Raw genomic sequence first — 17375 nt, forward strand, 5'->3', positions numbered from 1 at the left:
GATCCGGCCATTAGGGCCAATTTTGAGTTTAGGGGATGGTTGCCTCTCGTAGAGATAGATCATCCACCCCCGACCGCCCTGATTAGAGAGTTCTACTCGAACCTCTCTTGCCACATCTATGATTCCAACACCCTAGTTAGGAGTTGGATACGAGGTGTAGAGTTCACCATTACCCCTCGGGTAGTGGCTGAGGCTCTTGGGGTGCCAGTTGTTCGGGATGCTGACTATCCCTATGATGAGTCACCCTTATTAGACTTTGTCATGTCTATCACTGGGTCATCTATCCAGTGGGGTTCTGATCCTCGGATCACGTCCGCTGAACTTACCAAGACGGCCTATCTCTTTTTTAGGATTGCGTGTCATTCCTTGTGGCCTATCTCACTTCCATACCATCCCTTTAGAGCGATGTGTGTTTTTGTACGCCTTTGCTTCTGGAGCGTCTATCAGTTTTCCTCACTTGTTCCTTCGTTCTTTGAACGAGGTTCATAGGAGTTCTGCCGTAGTGCATGCACTAATTCATCCTATTTTCATTCATATGATTTTGCTCTACTTAGGTCTAGATGGTTTTCCGTCTGGTGAGCCTGTTCATGTGATTGCTCTCATAGGTGCCACCTTTCTTCGTCAGAGGGCTGCTCAGTTGAGAGTTGCTCCTTCTTGTCCTAGAGGTGTGTCATCTAGTGGTGTTCCCCCTCCTCCCTCTTCTACAGGTACAGCTGCTGCTGAGACTTCAGGTGCTGCTGCTGATGCTGATGTTCTTCCACCGATTGCTTCGGATGATTCAGACATTCGTCGCACGTTGGATCATGTCTTGACCGTTCAGGCGGCTCAAGGACAAATTTTGGTGGACGTGCTTGATGAGATCTGTGCCTTGCGTGCGGAGTTGGCGCAATTTAGTCCACCTCCCTTTTGATGATGGATAGCTTGTTTGCCCTTTGGCATTTCGTCACAAAAAGGGGGAGTACTTTAGGGTTTTTGTTTTCAGGGGGAGTTTATTTGTTTTTGGTTGGAGCTTGTGGAGTTTTAGATTGTATCTAGGTGCTTCACTTTGTACTTATGCAATTTTAGCTCTTACCTTGTTTTTTATGGGATATTCATGTTAGGGGGAGTTTTATGTTTTGTTGGTACTTTATTTGTTTTTTGTTTCAAACTGCTTATTGATTTATATTTATGAGTTATTCATTAATATATGTCTTTATTTGTGTGTTATTTGAAATCAAGAAGTTATTTTGTTTACTTGTATTGTTTCCACACATGCGGTTATGCATTTTGTTTAGTGTTTCAAGAAATATACAGGTTGATTCAATTGAGCTGTTGTCTACACTTGCAACTGATGGATAGTAGTTAAGATTGAATTTGGTTTATGAGCATTATTTTGTAAAGGGTTTTTCATTTTGTAAACTTTGAGCTTCTAAGTTGTGTTTTGTCATGGATTGCCAAAGGGGGAGTTTGTTAGGTTCTAAAGTTTAGGACTTTATGTATTTAGAACTCTAATGTGTATTGTTGGCAAACCATGATTAAAACAATGTATTTAGAAGTGTTTTAAGCTAGCTCAAAGTTGTGTGTCAATGTAGAGTTGGAATCGAGTTAAAGCAGGAAGCACTATGCCTTTCAGCCTGGCTCGATCGATTGAAGCTTAGGCTCGACCGATTGAAGCTCGGGCAGAATGCTTTTCTGCAGATTCGTCCAACTCAGCCCTATTTGTTTTAAAACGTTTTTAGGGTTTCTTATTTGTCCTAAGTATAAAAGGCAAACCCTAGCCATGTTTTAGTGTTGCTCATATTTGCGGTTTTTGTAAATCTCTTGTGAGATCTAGAGGAACTTTCCTTTACACAAACTTAGGGTTTTCAAGGAGGAGATATTTTCTACACCTTGATGATCAATTCAGTTGCTACCATTAAAGCTTAAAGAATACACAAGTGGGTGTGCTTGTAGCTGGTGGGAATCCAAGAAAAAAGGAGTCTGTGGATTCGGAGCTTGCACGTGGTCGTGTCAGTAAGTTCTACTGGTTGATAGCAATAAGAAGTCGAGCGTGGAGGCTTGTAAGTCTTATTGTATGAATTTCGATTCTTTCAAGATAGTGGATTCAAGTTTATCTTGAGGATAGCTAGGTCAAATCCTCCCTAGGTTTTTACCGGTTTGGTTTCCTAGGTGATCATATCTTGTGTTATTTATTTTCCGCTGCTTTGCATGATTTGATCTTTATTATTGTGATAACCTAGACTTGTTTAATTGGACTAAGTAACAACTTGGCTAATTACTTAGGTTTAATCAATTGTTTAAGGCGTCTAAAAACTGTCAAGGCAGATTGGTACCCAAGCTTGGTGGACTCGGGTACTAATCTGCCTAATTTTTTTACAATCTCTGTCGTGAATACTTATATCTTCAAAGTTCCATCTTTTAACCTAAAAAAAAGATTATTAAAAAAAAAGATGCTACCAATTAGCAAGTGTCATACTTATAAATAAAGATGCCTTCCACTATTGCAATGTCAAAATGTGACGTTATATAAAGATGCACCCCACAAATGTGGGCGTCAGTCACCAAATTAATCAAGATGTCTTTTTTCGAAGCATTACTCAAGTCTCAAACACACACCCACCCTCATACTAGTGGCACTGGTTACTAACCAAAAAAATCTTAAACACTATATTATCATAAAAAGAAAAGTCTTAAACATAATAACATTATTTAGTAGCAATACAAGCTAGCAGAAAAAGAAGTAGGGATCTAATGCAGTCCATTCATAGCACCGTCAATGTGGCAACACTTGAAACTAATATAGGCCTCCATGACTCGTGGACACTCGGGACATTTCATATGCTCTGGGATCTTTCCAGTAGTAATGGGGATATCTGGCAACCAAAGAAGATGAAATTTGAAATTATCATTCAAGGTAATTTCAAGGGGTTAAGAAACAGAGAGCTCACAAGCTAATTTCATGCATGACATAAAAATAAAATTAAAAATTAAATAAAAAAATTGTATAAACTGACGGTCACAACTTCATTATAAAAAACAAAATAACAAAATCTTAAAGAACTTCAAGCACAATGATAGACAAATAAAAGCAAATTATCATTTTGCTAATTAACTAACCTTGACATCGATGATAAGAGATCTCTGTAATTATTAGAGTGCAAAATTACACAGAGTAAGTTGTAAGCAAAAAACTCCATATGACATCCCTCAATTCCTTCAGCATAAAGGGTTTTCAATTGTGATTGGCACTAAAACAACATAGAAGGCAACCAACCAGTGAACCAAATTCGTAAGGGAATTATAACATCTCTAAGAATTACATTAACAACAATTGCCAAAGGAAAAACGATAACCATATTACTCAAACAATTTTTTCTGAAATTAAAAAACAGCCTAAGAGAACAATGCATCTCTCTCTCATGCATTGTGCACGATAATAAAAAGTAATGTATTTCATAATCATATTTTTATTTATTATAAGAAAAATCACAAATAAAAAAGATTATCAAATAAAAAATTATTAGCAAAATCATAATTAAGTTTCTATATATGCATCATTATAAAATAATAATAATGAAAAAAATGCAATCGAAAAAACTAAAATATGTCACTCATCCGATTATTTTCATTTGACTAACCTTTCCTCTACAAAAACTACAAATTTGTCCACCCAAAAGGATTAAAAAATAAACAAAACTTAGCAACGTCTCATAGTTTAACATCTAAATAGATCACTAAAAAAAATCAAATTCAAACTTGCAAAACAACTAATTATTAACCCAAATCAAATCAAACTAACTTTCAACAAACTGCTACCTTGTAGCATTGCTTGCACAGTAGAAGGAAGATGCAAGTTTTGGTGCCAGTTAAAGCAGTCAGCGAAAAGAAAGAATAAACCCTCCAATACCAATACTGATAAAAGTAGAAACAAAAATAAATCCTTCACTGTTTGAAATAAAGTCGAGCCAATGTCTCAAATTCTCAATATAAAAACCACCACCAGTGAAACTAAAATTGAGCTGATTCGATATTAAAGTGACAAAAGGCACAAAAGACAGATTACATGACTGAACACAACCCAACAACTATTTTGTAACTCATGACACATGAAATTTTAATAGATATAAAACTCTCAACATGAACATTTGTTCACCCAAGTTTAACAACAAGCATGCTATTGATTTTTTTTGCCCCCCTTTGGAGGTGGGGGTGAGTTTCATAATTTTGAAACTAGAGTTTTCCTGTCAATTTAGAAATTATTTCTTTCTGCATAATATCCACATCACAAGTACATATATTGACCTAATTTATTCAATAAGACATCCCAGTATTTTTTACAATTAATTAACCTGTAATTATTGAAGTACATGAGAATGCGATAATGGTATTTACCCAAGCCTTCACCTTTAATATTATTTTCCATTCATCTGGTGAGTTATAAAACATCATGAAAATAAAAGCTAAAGTAGGCAGTACAAAAAACATAAAACAAAAATTATACTAGCTTCAAAATATGCAACTCATGTCTGTGGTGTATACAGCTAAAGTAGGCAGCACACTCAAAAGTCTGGCTGTTAAACATAACATAAAAATGGCTCCACAAATTACTGAAAACAGAAATGGCCTTCAATGAAATGAATCAGACTCAAAAAGATAGACATGACAAACAGTAAAAAACAAATTTACCAGAATCGGAGAAATGAGCCGTACAAAAGAGAAAACATCATACACATAAGAAAATGTTATTCAGCTAGTAAGATCACCAACCTGATTGTACTCAAACAGGTCCCCAACCTCTAGAGCTAATCGGGCATGGGTTTCATACACCTGAAAGATGAGTAAGAAGAATGAGCAACATAACCAATTTCAAAAGATACACACACACAAATAGACATACATATATATGTGTACATATGTATATATGTATGTGGTCAAAGCAATGAACTTGCAACGCTATAGAATTCACCAAGGTTAAAACAAGTCCACTAATCTTCCTGAATGCTTGCACACAACAGATCAATACAAGATCTGCCGAGAGAGAACACCATAATGCACTGTTATACCTTCACTGTCAGCCAATTGCGAATTCGTTGTACAGTTAGATCTTGGCGTATAGACTTCAACTGATCGCATTTATATAGATAATTCTTTTGAGAGTTATGAACCATATCCAGCTCTCTTTCTAACACTTCTTCAGGCCTTACCTGTAGAGTAGCATAATGTTGAGAAAATAATTATATTGATCATAAAAATGTCATCAGTATCTTATTCGAATTTAGTTTAAACTTCAAATGTTAAAGAGCCAATGACAGAAAAGCAAGATAAAAACTTACACTGGCAGGATCAGGGGCAGAAGTAAGACGTAAATAGCGTTTTTCAATCTCCTGGCAGGTCCCCTTGACAGTAAGGGAATCCCAGTCAACGTCCTCAACAGCCCTGGCAGCACCATCTTCAAAGGTTTTGCTAAGCACCAAGGCACTAGCCCTTCTACTATACAGGTTTCCAGCTCCATCATTTTTTGGTTTGAACTAGTTACCTTTTGTTCGTCCTTGCCTTTTTTCAAAACGCTTAGAGCGATTTTCACGTCTCTTTTTTTCCTCTGGTGTATTTGCAAGTGTTATAGATATGCTGTTAAGCTCTGTTCCTTATCACTGTCACTAGATGCATCACAATTATCAGCAACATTAAAACCATCAGCATAACGCTGCTTCTTAACTGGCCTCTGGGCATTCTTACTTGCATTTTTCTGGTCCAGTGGAGAAAATTTCATACCACTCATGTTATTCTCCTTATTTCCATTATTCCCAAAAAAAGGCTGCACACAATTTTTTAACAATATAGCAAATTACTAAATATCTAAAATAAATATGATTCTTAGATGCTAACTTGCATAAAGCTAGAGCTAAGCGAAAAATGTGCATGTCATCAGAGATAGAGGCAATCACACACAGAGACACAGTCAAGAAGGTAACAAAAACACACCCTACAAACCACTCAACACCCCCAAGGAAGAGAGAGAGAGAGAGAGAGAAAGAGAGAGAGAGAGAAGGCAATTAACCAAAAAAATAGAATTTTGACCCCCCAAAAAAAGGAATAAAATTTTGTAAGGAAAGAAAACAAAGAAAATTTATGAATCAACTGCCTGTGTGTGCTACAAAGGAAGGCAAAAGGACAAGTGTCACAAGAATACCTTTTTGTCCTTATCATTGGCATTTATCCAGCCACCATATTTCATTGTATCACTCACGACAGATGCTGATTTGTCAACAAATTTCTCCTCTGGTAAAGGCTCCCACCTACTTTTAGATCGCCTACTTGGACTTCTTTTGTACTTTGGCAATGATGATCCTGGGGTTGAACTCTGCAAACTGCTGCAGGAAATAAAGAACTTAAGGATGCATGGACAATATGCTAGACATTACCCAAATATACCCAATAGTTATCTCTATTCATGTACCTAAAAAGACAAGCATGAGCGTGCGCGCATGCGCACACACACATATATATAATCTAATCTGAATCAATATAACCACCAGTGAGTTCCCCAATATTAGCATACAAAGTTATACATGTAACAGGAATGGATTCATTAAGAAACTAACAATTTCTAACATCTGTCATCTTATCAAATTCACCAAGTTAATATAATGTCCAACCTGTTTATGAGCCTGGATATAACAAATAGCATTTTCTGATTGTCAATGTAAATCCAAATAACTGTGTGTGTGTGCGCGTGTTGCATATAAAGTAGCTTCATCTAACTAAAATTTAGAAATAATCTTACAGCTAAAAAAAGGCTCAAAGGAAAAAGCTACAATCCTACAAACCATCTGCACTGAACCAAGAGACAACTAAATTGAAGCACAACTCAACCAACCCCTAACGCAAGTTGAAAAAACCTATCCTGTCTTTTTTTCTTCTGCGCACTCATCAAGTCTATCTAAAGTTATTGTCTTTCCAATGTGTTCCCTTCTTATAGTCGTTGGCGCCACCCTAGTTGTAAAGTGAATTCCTAGAACCTAACTGTAAGGCCCGTTTGGGAAAAAGAAAATAAACAAGAGAGAGAGAGAAAGAGAGAGAGAGAGAGCATCTTATTCTAATAAAGAATTATGGTAGTGTACCAGTGCAACATGGTCAACAATCAGGGTGGCACGCTTAAGGATGTTTTCCACGACAACGAAAAGAGACTCAACATCAAACATTTCGTCACCATGAACATGGGTTGCGTAAATGTGGTTCATGATGTCAAGGTCGGACATGGTTAACACGCTCAGCTCACTTTGTTGTACTGAACTCGGCACCAACTTGCTGCCCATAATGGATTACTAATTGGGTAACACAAGGAAAAAAAAAAAAAAAAAAGGTTAGAAAATCACAAGGTTTGGGGCAGAAGAGTGAGGGTTTGCTTGAGTTCTTGTTGCGAAAAAAACTTGAGCTTTTTATAGCCATCCAACACCAAATACTATAGGTCACAAGGAAAATCTAGTACTATATTATTTTCTTAACGAAATAAGTGCCCAGAATCCACGTCAACGAGATATTAACATTAAGCCTAATGCACAGGTACACTACCACAATTAATTTTTCTATTTTTCTACTCGAAAAACTGAGTAGGACAGGTCCATTTTGAAAATTTTGACTTTTTGATCAAAGTCAAAGATCTCAAAATGCATGTTTGCTAATGCAAACATGCATTTTCTAACTGCACTTTTTCAAAGCACAGCCTTTTTAAACTTCAATTTTTTTCCTAGGTGAAGCTTTCCCAAACAACCCCATTTTCAAAAGGCTGAAAAATAAGTTATACAATACAAAAAGATTACCTCTTCTGCTCAGCAGCTTCGAGCTTCGCTTCAAGGCGCTGACCAAGATCTTCCTCATTAGATGAGGACCGTGATGGGCTTCTGGGCTTCGCTCAAGCCTTGTTTGACAATTTCTCATAGTATTGCTGCACCCAAAACAACATGACAGAATAAAGCTCATGTAAGATTCACTATTCAGAGGGACTAAGAACAATTAAAAAAAACCAATGTAGGATTCAGAAAATGAAAACACAGAAATGCCTACAAAGTGAATTTTTTTCATGGAAATAAAGATAGTGACTACAAAAAACTATTTTAAAAAATGGGTACAAAACTAAATTTCTTATTGAAAAAGTAAGGGATAATTTAAATTCAATTCAACAAGTAATCATTTTTTTTTTTTTTTAAGGAAAGAATGTTAAAAAGCAAAATAATTTGAAAATGGAACAAAGAGACGCCCACCAATGAAAAGGGAAGACCAGAAAGTGCAAAACAGAAAAAACTCAAACAGAATAAGCACCCACATTTACCTAACCCCCACCCCCCCCCCCCCCCCCCCCCCCCCCAAAAAAAAAAAAAAACCCTTCAATACAAAGCTTTTAACTTTTAACCTCCCAACAAATATTTATTTATAAATAAATAACATAACCCATGATTCTTTGAGATTCAGGAAGCTTATATCCAAATCCTATTACCATGTTTGGTTACCAAGAAAAAAAAAATCAAAATTTTGATCTGGCTCCTGAGAAAATTACAGACTGTACCAACTTTTATGAAACGATCACACCGTTTGGTGATCTCTGAAGATTTTCTGTAAATGAAATTCAGATTGATAAGTCTTCAAAATGTTTAATTAACTAATCAGCACATTCAAAACAAGAATCTTCAACTACCTGAAGAATTAATTGGCTCAGTTAAGTTCCAAGTAATTTCACAAACCAAGAAATTCTAGTTATTTCTTTCCCTTGAATTTGATTTTCTCAGTAAATAATCGAAAAGTTAAGAAATTAAACCATAACCAAAATCTCAGAATAATCATCAATTTAACAACAAAAAAAAACGCTCAAGATTCAATTTTCTAAGAAAACAAACAAACCGACTTTTTTTTAATTAATCATAATTAACGTGACATTATGATAATATATTTAATTAACGGGGAAAAAAAAAAAAAAAAGAACAGTAGAGTTGATTTCTCAATCTTTTTCTGTTAATTTTCTCAGTAAACAAACACGAACCTTTTTGTTAGTGATAATAGTAATTAATTAAATGAATTAAAAAATTTTCAAATAAAAAAAAAAACAACAACAACAACAGCTGAGAAGAGTAAAGTTGAGAGAGAGTCTTCATATTCAAGAACCACACCAAAGAGAGAGAGAGAGAGAGAGACCTGGCGGCGAAGATCGGCGTCGCGGAGCTTGGCTTCGATATCTTCGACTCGGAGCTGCAGATATGGAACGGCGACGGAGGTCCGCTCTCTGATCCGGTTCCTCTCTGCAACTCCGTCCTTCTCCGTCGCCGTTCCGTCTCTCTCACTCCGTCCTTCTCCGTCGCCGTTCCGTCTCTCTCACTCATTTCGTCTCTGCAACTCCGTCCTTCTCCGTCGCCGTCGCCTCTCTGCAACTCCGTCCTTTTCCCTGCACCTTCTGATCCAATTGCATTCATTTTTTCTTGTTTTTATTGAGTTGGAACGACATTGCACACAAAGAAACCGAGTTCAGCTGTCGGTTTCCAGGCTTGAAAAACGAGTTCAAAGGACTCGGTTTTCAAGCTTGTAAACCAAGTCGTTTGAACTCGTTTTTCAAGCCTGGAAATCAAGTCCTTTGAACTCGTTTTCTAAGCTTACAAACCGACAGTTTTGAACTCGATTTTTGCCTACGTGGCCACTCCACTAACTGAGAGCAAAACCCAGAAATCGACCCCTCTTCACTCGAATTGCTAGAAACCAAAATAGTTTAAAACGTTTCCTAACTAATGATATTGTTTGGGTTTTGTTGTTATTTTCTAAAAAATCCCCACTAACTAGATGCCATCTCAAGGTGCCACGGTGGATTAAAAAAATATGCTCGAGTACCACTTACATTGCTATATTGTTCGGAAACAGTGTTTCTGGGCAAAATATTTCCAAAATTAATGATAATGGACCATTTTGCCCTTTATTTATGAAAGAAACAGTAAAAAGGGTTGTTTCGTCTATTTCGATGGGCAACTGGCCATATTGTAAGGAGGCCCACGGATTTATTGGATCAGACCACCACCTACTTTGGGCAAGTCACTTGTCAACCCAACATCCAACACGATGAAGGATGTTTGGACCTGATTTTCGTGGGTCAATTTTTTTTTTTTTGTTGTTGTTGTTAGCTTTAATAACCTATCTAATGATTTAGGCTATTAATAATTTAAAAAATATTTTTTTATTTTAAAAAAAACATAAATATTTGTATTTTAAATATTTTAGTTTCATTTATTTTAATAATTTAAGACATAGTTTTGATAAAGCTGTAATATTATATCAGATTATCGATCACACGTAAAGCTTGAGAGAATCTTCTTGAATCTTGGCAAACAGGCTGGTCTTAGTGTGCAAAGTATTATGGAGAAAGCACTAAAAAAATTGGATTTTATTGGGCACACCTGCAGACCAAACACAACCCCATATGTTTATTAGAGCCGTCCTGAATTTGAGCTCTCACCTATATGGTTTCATTTTCACCAATATTCCTCCATAAACATGAAGTATGCACTTCTTACAGTGAAGCGACCATTGGAATTAAAGCGCTAGTCTAAATCCGTAAGCCAAATAGTCTTCAGCTACATGCATTGTGTACATTTGGTATAACTTCTTATGCATTTTGAAAATAGGTTGTTAGAAAAAGTTTCACTAAGACAAAAGTGACCTTTTAAAAAATAAAAGTGCAGTTTCTAAGATGCCAAATGGGAAATTGGTTAGCTTTTAATGATGGCAGCCTCACGATAAGGAAGGAAGATCTCATACACCAACTCCATTTTCCAAAATTTGTTGCCCCAAATAAGTAGATTAATTGATCCCACCAAAACCTTCTCATTATAGCAATTAGTTCAGAATACAGGATGTCAAGGAGCTTGAAGCAGATTATGAGGCATACATAGGTACAAATAAGGCCATCACTTTAATCAAAATTGTATATTCCATAAAATCTATTCATTCCATCCTTTTTTTTTTTTTTTGAGAAATTTTTCCTTCCATCCTTGTAGTTTCTTCCTCACCCTTTGTTTGATTTGGCCAAAAGCAAAAGCTTACATTTTTTATCATCGCACAAACAAGGATACACCTAGATATTTCTCATATTATTTGATTATTGTAACACCAAGAGCTTTTTTATTTCTTTTTTTTTTAACAATTTCATATATATAATTCCTAGGCATTTTCGATGCAGATGTAGGGAGAGAGAGAGAGAGAGAGAGAGAGAGAGAGGGGGGGGGGGGGAATTCAAGCACATTTTCAGCAAACAATGCTGTTATTGATGATAATCCTCCTAGAAGTCAGAGGCAACAATTTACCAGATTGGGGTTCAGGCTATCTAGTAGACAATGTCAAAATTCAGAACATGATATTAGGAAACCAACATATTACATTTCTGAATTGATCTTATTTTAATTAGTTTCTTCATTCACCTTATTTGTTGACTTAGATTTCCTAGTTCATTTTGCTCAAAAAAAAAAAAAAAAAGATTTCCTAGTTCATAATCAACAACAGATGCACTAATATTATTCACCAAGGAATGATGAGATGCTGATAATGGTTAGGACTCCCAAAATATAACCAAGTAATAGATCATAAAAGAGTGATCAAAACCATAGGTAAGACAATTCAAAGAGGTTCAAATCCTTTTACAAAATAAACAATTACAGGGTGATTGCAAATCAAATGAGGAAAATAACACCAACGAACCCATGATTGTGGCAAAACAACCACTTATTTGGACTGAAACAATGAGCAGCACACTAGAGGAGACAACTACCAACATGTAAAAGCAAAACCTTCAGATTTGTGACTTGATCTCCTGAAAAAACAAGCCAAACGTGCCTAGCAGCAGCAGTTATAATCACTTTCCATCCAAGTCTGCAGAAAAAGCCCAAAAATTCTAACGCTAAAGTTCACATAAAAATAATCTAATAGGAATATTGAGGACTCAAACTATTAAAGCTTCACATTATGGGGAAAAGTTTACTTACTGATTTGAATTAGCATCGCTGAGTTGAACTTGATTGTTTACCTACCACAAATGAACAAACTTTGATTAGTAAAGAAGTTAACACTAAACAAATAAAAAATAAAAAATAAAAAGTAAAAATCTCAAATTAAATGCTTCAACAATTTTTTTTTAAACACACCATCTAAACGGATCTTCACCTAACACCCATTGAATAGGGGTAAAGTGCAAATTTGTAAAATCCTTAAGAGTAATGTTTAGATAATGTTCACTTCTCTGTCACTTGTTTTTGTTTTGTTTTGCTTTGCTATAAGTATTATACATTACTATGTTCGGTACACGCGCAATTTAGCAAAGTAGCTTTTGCCTCTACATTTTTTCACAAAGTGCAATTTTAGAGTAACATGAAAAATAAGCAAAATCCAAACAAGAATACCGTGAAAGCAGTAGGTGGTGATTCACATATGTCATCAAATGCAAAATAAAATGGACAACTGTTGCTTTTTACCATACAAATTTACAACCCAACTCCCACAACAAGTTATTCACCAGGAAAGAAGAAAACACAAGTTAATAATAAAAATAAAAAGCACTAAAATTAAAGCTAAAAATTGCACTAACCTTTCTCAACTAAGCATTCATATTGATGCTATCATTCTCGTTATTATCATCATTTTGGTTTATTTTTTGCCCTTGTGATCCTATCAAATGTTCGGAACGAAGACTGTGGAACTCATGGCAGTGATATCCTATGCGAACCTTGTGAGAGAGATAAATGTTTGGTACATGCTTAATAATCCAGTAACGTGGTCCTTGCTCAGGATCCAAACTTTCTTCAAATTCCTTGGGCATATCACGAAATTCCAATTCTTTGAGGTTTCTCAGATGTTGGATTCCAGACGGCACCTCATTTAATTGTGGACTAGGTCCAATGTGAAGAAATTTAAGAAGAGGCACTGCTCCGTCATCTATCATTAATGAATGCAATTCATGCAAGTGTAGGAGCTTTAGAATCTTGAGTTTTGGAAACCCTCCTATCTTAAAATGCAATTGCTTTCCATTGTATGCATTTCCTGAGATTCCGAGCTCCAACAAATTAGGCAGATTTTGAAGGGCTTTCAATGGGTCCTCATTCAACTTTGACCAAAAAATCCGTAATCTAACTAGATGTTGAAGTTTTTGAATCCAATCTGGTAACTTCTCTAAATGCCCGCATATGTAAAGGCGTTGAAGACATTGAGGTGAAGTTGAAATGGATTGTAAATCAATGATCTCATCTTCGCTTATTGTAGCTATATCAAGAGATTGAAGGTGGTTCATCATTGCAATAGAGGCACAGAAAGCCCTCATGGTTTCCTTTGACAGTTTACTCACTCCAAGCTTCCTCAATTGTCTCAACTTTCCCATATCTTTAATTAGATCAATCCCTCCACAACTCAGATCCACATAATACATCTTTTGCAACTCTGCTAAACAACCAACCCCTTTTTGTATCTTTACCGCTTTCCGCCAAGCCAGGCTGAAATCTATTTGGTTGTTGCAATAGTAGGCTATCAGATGTCTTAACTTACGAAGCTTGTTAATCTCTACTGGTATATCACACACTAGGGAATGCTTTAGATCTAGAGTCTCCAAATTTTGCAACTTTCCTATGGATTTTGGAAGCTTTTTTACTTTGGTATTTCTCAAACTTAAATACTTTAAGTGAAATAAACTTCCAACATCTTTAGGAATGTGATCCAATGGAGCATCTTCAAAATCCATTACTTTCAAAAACTTGAAATCTGCAAAAAAGGGACTCATAAAAGACTTCGGCAATTCATCAAGATTGAACAATAAAAGTGAATGAATTTTGTTGTCCTTAAATCCTTTGAGAACATTATATGAAACTTTGTTTACTGACATGCGTCGAATTAGAACTTCAAAACTTGACTCTTGTTTCAATAGTACATGACAAAAACTCAAATCCTTCATCTTTTGGAGGACAATCTCATGCAAGAGATCATGGAGTTGACATCGTCTAAATTTTCCGTCAAAGTTGACTTTTGATACTTGAACCAAGCTTCTATGGATTAATTCAATCAAATATTCGTGTGCAACCTCTTCTAATGTTTTACCATTAACTTCCTTCACAAAGCCTTCAGCTATCCATTGTCGAATCAATCTTATACAATTAATGGAGTAATCCTCTGGATACATACCAAGGTATAAGAAACAAGATTTTAGGTTATAAGGCAAGTCTTCAAAACTTAGGGATAGAATTTTGTTAACACTTGAAAGATGTGGATTTCTTCCGAACTCAAAACCAAGGCTATCATGCAAGTTTTTCCATTCAAACAGAGTTTTGTCTTTTGTTGACAAAAGACCACTAATAGCAACAATTGCAAGTGGCAATCCTCCACACTTCTCAACAATGTCATGAGATAATTTCTCTAAAATTGCGGGACAATGTCCTTCAAAATCAAATTGGAAAGCCCTTTTACAAAAGAGCTCCCATGCCTCATCCCAAGGTAGTGGTTGCAACTTGTAAACAAGAACATGTGAAGATTTTTTACAAAAATCAGCAACCTCACTATTACGTGTTGTGATCATAATTCTACCACCTAAATGATTATCAAGTAAAGAGTTTTTTATACTATCCCAAAAGTCAATGTTCCATACATCATCAAATACGACCACATACCTCTTTTGCTGTAAGTAATCTCTCAATTTATTGACCAACAATTGTTCATCCATTGCATCAATTCCCAACAAAGGGAGCTCCTCTCTGTCCTTGCAAAACTGCTTTATTATGCTCCTTAACAAATCTTCTATTTTGTAAGACTGAGAAACAGAGATCCAAGCATGACAGTCAAAGTGCCCTCTCACCCTTTGATGGTCATAGACCTTCTTGGTAAGAGTGGTCTTACCTAGACCTCCCATTCCCACCACTGAAACCACAGTGCGATGAGGAGATCCTTCTACCAACCAGGCTATCAATTCATGTTTAGGAGATTCAATTCCTACAACATCCGCATCGTCAAGATAAAGGGAATCCTTTCGAGGGTCATTCCAACTAATACTCCGAGCTTCACTGCACGATCCTTGATCCTTGGATTGGAAGCAATATCTTTTACTTCTCTCGTTGATTTTCTGAACTGATGCCTTGATCTCTTGAATCTTAGTAGCGATCTTATGACGGGGTATTATTGTTTTGAGTAAGTGAGTGGTTTTCTGGAGGAAACCACGGAAGCCACGCCGATGAGGATCATGTAGCGCCACCTGCGCCAAGTATTGATCGATTGCAATGTCTATGTGGAAAGCTACGTCTCTTACTTGTTTCACCCAAGTTTTGACTCCCTCGCCAATGTCTTGTTCAGCTGCGGCCCTTGCATCTGCATCCTTGAGGAAGGACTGAATGCTCTCCAATTCATCTTTGATGTCAGCAACTTCTCCACGGATGCCTCCTAACAGTTTTGCTTCTAGGTCCAGCAACGTAACCATCCTGTCGATAAGAGAGGATACTACCGTCTCTGCCATGTGCCTCTCTTCTTACTCCAATGAAACGTATGCTATCCGAAGTTGGCTCTACTCTGTTTTTAGATATTGCCTGAATGGACTCGTGTGGATCAAATCCACTTTCCTAAAACTTTTTTCTTTCACTCTTTATCTTTCTTTCTCTCAAAGTTGAGTCAGATGAGATTAGTAACACACTAACTCTCTGTACGAAGCATGATTACAGAGTTAAAAAAAAAAAAAAAAAAAAAAAAAAAAAGAGATAAGAAAAGTAAAACCAAGCAAAATGAACGATTTCCACAGAAGCTGACGAATCATGAACCTGCATTATTGAGGAAAATTTGACGACAGAAGTCTTTTGTCGGTGAGGTTGACAACTTGACTACACAAGTGGGTAGTGGGTACCAAAGATGTCACGTGGTAGATACTGACCCTTGTCGGGCAAATTGTCCTAGCACATTCGCATTAAAGCGATTAGATTCAAATAAAAGAAAGAAAATGTTAATATCTTTATGATATTAGTTAAAAATTCAATTAAAAAAAGTTTATACGAGGAAAGAAATAAAAATAATTAATATTTTGTCAATTATTTTATTTTTATAAAAGTGATGTTAAAATTTTTTTAAAATAAATTGTTAACAAGTGCCCTAAAACACTCGTTAACATGACTCATAAACCATTTTAGTTCAAAATTTTTCACTGAACGCACATCTAGTACAATTTAATAGGCAATTTCAAGAAGTTTAATGCTTTTTTTTTCTTTTTTTTTTTGAGGGAAAGGGGGTCCAAGTCCCAGCGTCCAAGTCAGTCCGACACATTCCAACTATTATAGAATTCGCGATTTACAAAAATGTTGATGTTGTAAGTTTTGTAGCCTAGACAGGCAAGCCCAAAAGATTTTGGCCATTGCTTAAACATTTCGATGATGGAGAAAAGAAACTCTTTAAGTTGTAATTCCATACCAATTTAGGACTTACGTCGGAAAATGCTTCTTGAACTGGAGATTTAAATTGATGATAAATGAAAAAAAATTACAGGTTCGTGGTCTCAGTTTTTCAATGGTAGGGGTCCTTGCCTACTTTGTTGATGGGACATATGTTTGTTCAATTTTATTTATGTTTTATGCATTTTTATGAGGTGTACAAGTTTGGTAGCCTCGTATGAATTTTGATTAAAAAGAAAAGACTGGGTTCTGGCCAAAATGGCCAAATATCACAAATTTTTGAAATATTTTGTAAAAAAACACTGTTTCGGAACTATATAGGAAAATACCACTTTTTATGGAACTCAATTTTCCTAAACTCGAGTTCCTAGGAGTTTTGCCACAGTGACACTGCCGAGGTGGAAATTGGGTCATTAAAAAAAATTATGTGGTACTCGAGCATAGAAAACTCGAGTACCATGCAACACAATACTCGAGTATACCAGGCTCGAGTACCATTTTATAATAAAATGCTTTTTTTTTTTTTTCTAAGGTACTCGAGCTCACCAAGCTCGAGTACCTTCTAAGGAACTCGAGTTTAATATAACTCATTTAGTTATAACTCATTTTATTAAACTCGAGTTCCTTAGAAGGTACTCGAGCTTGGTGAGCTCGAGTACCTTAGAAAAAAAAAAAAAAAGCATTTTATTATAAAATGGTACTCGAGCCTGGTATACTCGAGTATTGTGTTGCATGGTACTCGAGTTTACCATGCTCGAGTACCACATAATTTTTTTTAATGGCCCAATTTCCACCTCGGCAGTGCCACGATGGCAAAACTCCTAGGAACTCAAGTTTAAGAAACTCGAGTTCCATAAAAAGTGGTATTTTCCCTATATAGTTCCGAAACAGTGTTTTTTTACAAAATATTTCAAAAATTTGTGGTATTTGGCCATTTTGGCCCTCGGTTCTTCTCTATCATAAAGTTCT

The 17375-nt window shown here is 35.9% G+C and overlaps 2 protein-coding genes across 3 annotated transcripts; both read right to left on the minus strand.

Moving 5' to 3' along the window:
- Nucleotides 1-2478: 2478 nt before the first annotated feature.
- Nucleotides 2479-9213, minus strand: LOC126694205 (SAC3 family protein A-like). Of its 2 annotated transcripts, XM_050390280.1 has the most exons (6): nt 9166-9213; nt 5313-5794; nt 5043-5183; nt 4747-4806; nt 3097-3227; nt 2479-2852 (listed from the first exon to the last, which is right to left on the minus strand). In XM_050390280.1, the coding sequence occupies exons 3-6, from the start codon at nt 5145-5147 to the stop codon at nt 2774-2776; spliced, it is 375 nt and encodes a 124-aa protein (XP_050246237.1). In that variant the 5' UTR covers nt 5148-5183; nt 5313-5794; nt 9166-9213; the 3' UTR covers nt 2479-2773. The 2 variants fall into 2 exon arrangements, with proteins under 2 accessions (XP_050246237.1, XP_050246236.1); XM_050390279.1 differs by lacking the exon at nt 9166-9213 and having other exon boundaries at nt 5313-5892.
- Nucleotides 9214-11574: 2361 nt separating this feature from the next.
- On the minus strand, nt 11575-15684 carry LOC126694207 (disease resistance protein RPM1-like). Its single transcript, XM_050390281.1, has 3 exons — nt 12590-15684; nt 11991-12031; nt 11575-11877 (listed from the first exon to the last, which is right to left on the minus strand). The coding sequence occupies exon 1, from the start codon at nt 15485-15487 to the stop codon at nt 12599-12601; it is 2889 nt and encodes a 962-aa protein (XP_050246238.1). The 5' UTR covers nt 15488-15684; the 3' UTR covers nt 11575-11877; nt 11991-12031; nt 12590-12598.
- Between the last annotated feature and the right edge of the window lie 1691 nt (nt 15685-17375).

This window comes from Quercus robur, chromosome 8 (genome assembly GCF_932294415.1).
Source record: "Quercus robur chromosome 8, dhQueRobu3.1, whole genome shotgun sequence".
NCBI lineage: Eukaryota > Viridiplantae > Streptophyta > Magnoliopsida > Fagales > Fagaceae > Quercus > Quercus robur.